This window comes from Tigriopus californicus, chromosome 6 (genome assembly GCF_007210705.1).
Source record: "Tigriopus californicus strain San Diego chromosome 6, Tcal_SD_v2.1, whole genome shotgun sequence".
Lineage (NCBI taxonomy): Eukaryota > Metazoa > Arthropoda > Copepoda > Harpacticoida > Harpacticidae > Tigriopus > Tigriopus californicus.
Genome location: NC_081445.1, coordinates 1,568,627 through 1,575,556, shown reverse-complemented (window position 1 = coordinate 1,575,556; position 6,930 = coordinate 1,568,627). Strand labels below are relative to the sequence as shown.

At 45.8% G+C, this 6,930-nt stretch overlaps 1 protein-coding gene across 1 annotated transcript; it reads left to right on the top strand.

Moving 5' to 3' along the window:
• The first annotated feature begins 1,088 nt into the window (after nucleotides 1–1,088).
• Nucleotides 1,089–5,513, top strand: LOC131882363 (cofilin/actin-depolymerizing factor homolog). The gene is made up of 3 exons (XM_059229490.1): nucleotides 1,089–1,415; nucleotides 2,275–2,411; nucleotides 4,562–5,513. The coding sequence occupies exons 1-3, from the start codon at nucleotides 1,293–1,295 to the stop codon at nucleotides 4,749–4,751; spliced, it is 450 nt and encodes a 149-aa protein (XP_059085473.1). The 5' UTR covers nucleotides 1,089–1,292; the 3' UTR covers nucleotides 4,752–5,513.
• The last annotated feature ends 1,417 nt before the right edge of the window (nucleotides 5,514–6,930 follow it).

Here is a 6,930-nt window from a genome sequence, read left to right as displayed (position 1 = left end):
TAGCCCTTAGTGATGCAATCAGGAGAGATATGGGCTGATGTACTAACATAATGCAAGAGAGAGTCGTTAGGTTTGAAAGTGCGACAGAAATTTTGCTAAAATTAAGTCGCGATAAGGTATGATTGCTAGGAAAAACTTGAATCACATTTGCCGGAAATGTGTGAGGCAGACGGACGAGGGCTTGATTACGGGCGCAGGATTTGGGCTGGCTGACTCAAAGTCAGGTAGGCCAGATGAGAACTGGAGCAGGTCAGTTGCTCAAATTACGGCATGTGGGGACCAGGGCTATGTATGGTATTGAAGGACCGAGGGCATTCTGGCTTTTGTGAATTTGGGGCAAATGGTGAAGAATAGTCCAGCAGGGATCAGGCTTTGATGCAAATCTAAATTTCCTCATGATACTTTTGACTTAGCTATCCTGCATGAAGGTTGGGATTCTAATGTGAAAATAAAAAATTTGCTTAAATTCCAACCAATGCCGAAGCGTGAATTGTCGCTCGAACTTCTATCCCCCTGGCTTGGCCACAAAAGTCTTCCATCTTTCACATGTTTAAGTATGAATGCATTCACTTTTAATGTTGGTTCTTGTGAATCTAGCTCATCATTCAGATTTTCAACCAACATCAAGCTACCTAGCATCACTCCAGCGTGTATAGACTTTCGCCCGGGATGGCTTTCCTTGATGATTTCCGTCACAACCAGGAACCGGGTCTGCGTCTGGCTTCATTCAACCTAAGACAATTGACACGCCCAAAGCCTCAGGGGTGTTTTAGGCCTTGGTTTTAGGTGTTCCATCCCTCCATGTCCGGTCTGGCCATCTGGTCTTTCCCTATTCTTCCCAAACAGCAAGCCTGATGACCAATCTCCGGCTCTTTCCCCTCCCTCATCGAGCGCGCTCCAAGTTCCCCTCCCACCACCGGCCCAGCCATGCCGCCATGGGCCATTTCAGCCTGACAACCTCAAATCGTGGAAAGTGATACCGGCAGGCTAGCTAGCTGGCTGGCTGGCCGGCTGGCTGGCTCTCCCTCCTTTTTTTTTCTCTCCAGGAGTGCTGGCCGTCTTGTTCGGTTTTTCGGCTCTTCAGTTCTCCTCTTCGTTCTCCTGTTGAGGCTCAGTGGTCTGAGAGTGTGGCTGGGTGAATCGCAGGGTGTCCGTCGTCTGTCTGACTGTCTGTGTGGATTCGGTTGGTTGGATCGCCCCTTGATCCTCATTCGCCTTCTGTCCGTACTCGTGGTTGAGCCTGCTGCTGACCCGCCCCCTTCCCGCCCCTCCGCTCACCTCCGCTCTGCAAGATGGCGATGTCCGGTGTGAAACTCACCAATGAGTGCCAGAATACGTATCAGGCCATTCAAAAGGACAAGAAATTCCGTTATGCCATCTTCAAAATTGCCGACGGCGAGATCTGTCTGGACAAGGTAACCCCGCGCATCTTTATCGACAGGCCCAGTTGGGCCTGGGAGCCACGCCCCATTGGTCCATCGGCGCCCCGCCTGGGGGCTGGGGGGGTTTTGTTGGCCGGGTTTCTGATCTGGCGATTTCCTGATTTGGCTGGCGGTGGGATTCGTGTCGGCCTGACTGGCCCTTTCGGCCCCCGTTTGGCCTGACGCCGGCTTACCTTCGCTTTCCATGCCAGGAAAGCGACTCAGTCTAGCCGGATTCAATTAGCACAGTCCCGAGTCTAGTTCCAGGGAGGCCCAGGAGGCCCAGCCCTGAGTAACGCCCCCCCGACGGGCAGGCCTTGGGCCAGCTGAGTCCGACGCACGGTCAGGATAAAGTAAGATTGGAACCAACGAAGGCCAAACCCCTCTCTTAGTGCGGTCAGACTCTGGGAGGAAATCCAATCGACGAGATCCGAGGCCCAATGGCTTTTCCATGCCCTAAAGCCATCGTTAAATTATGTTCAGGGTTCTAATCCGGCTTTTTGCCCGTAGTTTCCCCACGGGTGGGTTGAGTAACAGTTGGTGATAAATCAGTGGCCCGATCATTATCTTGTTTTTCTTCAGTAATGCCTATAAACTCGGTGTAAGCTAAGAGGGTACGCCAAGTGTCCTCCTGGCCCTACTAGGATCGGCCCCCCGTCAGTCACTTAAGTCTTAACCGAGGAAGCCTGTTAAATTGAGCCACACGTCGCTCAAGTACGGGTCTCGAATGAAGGGACTAGACATCGGCTGATCGGAAGGCGATTATGGGCTCAGGCCGCATTAACCTTGGCCAGGATGTGAGCATAGCCCCCGAGGAATACCGCACTTCATGGGATGGAATTTTCCTTTTCAGACGGGTGATCGCGCCAACACCTACGAGCAATTTTTGGATGACCTCCAAGTCAAAGACGGTGAGAACGACGATTGCCGTTATGCCGTGTATGATTATGATTACGTTCAACAAGCCGAGGGCACGGAGGCCTCTTACCGGTGAGTCCCAACCCCCTTTGCACAGACCAATATTTGCCATTCATGTGCTCATCCATGGATACCTTTAACAGGAAGAATGGACATGGCAATCGGCGAAGCTAGGCCACTTTGTGAAAACAACATTTCAGTTCCCCAAAAGCCACAAGGGATACTACCATACATTTAAAAAAAAAAGCCATTTAAAAGAAGAAAAAAATGGAGTTTTTACCACAAAATTTCGAGTTATATTCCTTTTAATGAAAATATGGAAAGTGTCTGGGTTATGTAGTAAAAACTCTTTAGAGTTTTAAGAATAGGTAATTATGAGTATAATAAAACATGTGCAGTTTGGTCTCAAATACCAGTACCTTACTGCCTGTTTCCATTTATGACTTGGCCAAAGAGCTGTGACCAAAAGAAAAAAATGTGCCTAGCTCCGCTGATGTCCACTCCTCTAGTTAAAGGTCTCTCAGGCTCATCCCAGTAGTAGCCGTCGTGGTTTGAAACGTGTTGATCTCATTTTTTGCCTGGAATTCAAATGCCACAAGCACTGTTTGTAATCAATTTCCGCCTAGTAGCTCACGCACGCACCCATGCACCCACACACTTGAGCAGCCGGCCGAAATGAGCTCAGACCAATTTGACCGTGTCGAGTTCAAGGAGAGGCCGACGGCCTTCGTAAAACAGATGTCTGTTCGACACCAACTTGTGTATTGATTCTGTATCAGGTATTCGGAGTGAGTCATTATGATTCGCATGAGACATTCATATCTGTCCAATGTATTTCGAGCATTGAGAAGATTAGACATATAGCCGGGCACTACTTATGACTCTTGAGCCATTGAGTGCGCTCATGTTAGGTAATGTCAATGGTCAATGGAATGGCTTTTGGAACAGAAATGAGTGCCATGGGCCAGTTGGGCAATCTTAGGCGGCTGGGACTAGTAGGGATTGATACGTGTTGGCGTTTTTTAGCACTGCCATGGTTTGAATACGTAACATGTAAGGTTTGCATGCTAAATATGTACTTAGGTACGCATTTCAGGTATGTTTTCGGTCGAAACATGTCAATTGCTTGCTCGTCAGCCAAGTCTTTATATTTCAAACCTCTTCTTATCTCAAGCGGCGAAACTCTACTTAGTTCAGTAATCAACCCCGTTGACTCAATTAGTTTATTTTCTATGAAATTTGCACCAGTGATGGGATCAAATCAAACATCAAATTCCAGGTTGACAGAAAACGTGGAAAGTGAAAGTACCCGCCTTTTCCATCGTAACGCAAAGTTAAGGAGCAAAAAAAAAATTCACGGCAGAAAAATCAAGGTTACTTTTTGAGGCTAACTAATGGGTTTCGGACAGACCACCTTTGATGTCATAGGCCATTGAAAACGTAAATTGGTAGCCCTTGTCGCAACCTCCCGTGAATATTAACTTGATCCACATCAGTAATGTGCACCTAGGCAGGTGCCTATGTCAATCATTGATGTGGATCAAATTAATATTCACGGGCGGTTGCGAGAAGGGCTACCAATTTACGTTTTCAATGGCCTATGACATCAAAGGTGGAATGTCCGAAACCCATTAGTTAGCCTCAAAAAGTAACTCGGATTTTTCTTCCGTCAAACCTGGGTTGCTTTTTGCTCAAACTTGACATTTTGCATTACGAGGGAATAGGCGGGGTCTTATTTTTCACTATCCACGTTTCTGACAACCTTGAATTTGAAATTTGATTTGATCCCTCCCATCACTAATGTCTACATTCATGATTTAGACAAAGGGGGTGCTAAAAAAGCAAGTAAAATATTGCACGGCCCAAACTAGTCCTAGCCTCCTAAGAATGCCCAATCGGTCCTGAACAATCATTATGCCTAGGACGTTATGAAAATCATGAAATCACCGAAACCTTTCACAATCATTCCTCATTGGAAGGCCATATATCCATGAAAAAAAAGCACACCCGATATTTCTATCAGCCTTCTAGGAAAGAGTCAAGTCTTAAAAGGCTTTCGATATTGTTTTCCCCGAGGTTTGTACATGATGGAATTGCACGTGTTAGCTCAATCGTTCAAATTAAAGCAAATATCATGCCTGCTGCGGTTGATACCAAAAATTTCAGGGCTCAAGCTAGAACCACTCGGGATTGATCTGGATCTTTGATCCGTCGTTTTGTAGGTCCAAGTTGTTCCTGATGTCTTGGTGTCCGGATTCGGCCAAAATCAAGAAGAAGATGATCTACTCGTCCTCGTTCGATACGCTGAAAAAGGCGTTCGTGGGCGTGCACAAGGTGATCCAGTCCAACGGCGTGGACGAGCTCGAGCAATCCTACATCGAAGGCATCCTCAAGTCCACTGACCGGAAATAGAGCCGACCGGTTGGCCACACATAGAACAACAACAACAACAAACTTGAGCACCCTCCTTCACCTTTCGTGTCATTGTCCAACTCGTTGAGTGAGGAGGTTCTTCCCTAAAGGAGTCGATGATTGAGCTCCTCTCCATTTCCCGGTCATTCTCGCACTCGTTCCGGAGAAAAGAGATCAGCTGAATGAGCGATTCTTTTACGAACCAAAAAAAAACACATTACAAAACTCATTTGTCCAACACCGTTAATCATGTGAACAAGCGCGGCGGATTCGTCCACATCAGTATCAATTCCATCACCACCAACTTACCAACCAATCCATGACCACCCCGATTTTATTTTTCTAACGCTTTTCTCGCCCCCACCCCTCCCTGCCCCCCTCCGAAAGAAATCTGTGCGCAAAACCAAGGAATCCATCGTTTTTTTTGGCCTGGGCTAACCTAACCCTCTCGGATACCCATCTTTTGAAGGCATTTTTTTATGGCCGGTTATTCCTGGAAATCGGTGGAAACGCTGGAAGCATTCCGAATACCACCCACCACCACATGTCGGTCCTTTAGATACATCTTGGGCCGACGGCCCCACCATTTTTATATGAAAATGTCTTTGTACGACCCCATTTCCCCCCTCAACAAACAAATTGATCATAGTCCATGTCCATTATTAATGATCGTGTAAGCGAGCCAATCGTCTGCTGCATTTGCTATTGAATACCAAATATTTTTCAAGGGATATTAATAAATCTGTTCTGGTGTCAAATCTACGAGACCGTGACCGTGGCCATTGATTCGCAATTTTGTCTCGTATTCCCTGCCCTTTCTGCCTCTCGCCTACATCCAAACTTCAGGGTTGATGGAAACCCCCATGATTGACTGGAATAGGGCCGGAATTTATGTTATCTTTGACTTCAAAACAGACCGTGATCGAGGCGCGGAGAATTGACGGCCAGGGTTCTAGATTTTTTTTAATAGAAAATACATTGTGCAATATTTGTGCTACTTAAGTGAGGAAAATAATAGTTTTGCCTTGCGGAGAATTCTGAAATAATTTCGAGGCAAGTACATAAGAGATGTCTCTTATAAGGTAACTCTACGCCACTTAGCTTGTTCAATCGCTCAGTCTAGTGATGTTATGCAAATGGAATCTCCACTTAAGTTATCAAGAAAGATCTGGGATCAAACCCATGAACCCAAGCTTAACTCGGCCGCGCATTAACCAACTGCGCTAGAACCATCTCCCTAATAATATTGATGATTATTCGTGACTCTTTTTTTGACCGAAATTCCTACAACGATATTTCACTTTGTATACCGAGATCTTTTTTTCCGGCAAGCCTGAATCTGTTTCCATGCCGAAATTTTCCGTTCCCCTCGCAAGATGCCCTGTGCTAAACAAGCTGATCCAGTGGAACACCCTCGACGGACAGGGACGCCAAATCATCAACTCGATACCATTGAGGTTTCTCTATGAACCCAGTCCTCCCTGGATTTTTTAAAAGCTTCTAAAATCTCCCGCACTGGCCTTTACGTCCCGAGCCTCATACGTCTTGTCGACCTGGCTATCTGGATGAGCCTGAAAATGAATGTATCCCAATCTGCATAATAATGATAATTCTTTATTCCAACTCTTGGTTCGCCCTCTCTGAGGTGGAAATTTGTAAATTATTTATTATTAAAATCATTTATAGTAGTCGATAAAACAACAAATGGAATGTGATTTTCACATTTTCACTGACAGATATATTTATTGTTGCAATTTATTAACCATTTTCTTAAATGATATCGTATGATATATAGTGAATGACCAAATGTGGTAAAATTCGTAAATTCAACATGACTCTCCGTCAAGTTGGTTCCTAAAGAACGGTAGAAGCAATGAATGTAGTGTGACATCAGATGGAGATGAACTCCAAGGTATTCATTCCATCATAGTGTTGAATCTAAAGGTCTTGCCCATACCTAGTCTTAGGTCTTGCCCCTCTCCTCAGCCTGGCTTAGTGTAAATCTAACTTAGCCAATCCCCATAATTTTGGCTTGGGCAACACTGTTGCTCAACTCTTTCAGATCCGCATGAGATGTCAAGGTGACCCGATCCTGATGTGTGCGCTTGGACCCCGTCCCCGGACTTCGATCAATTTGATAGGGATTTTCCTTCTAGATTGTAGGAATACAGCCCCTACC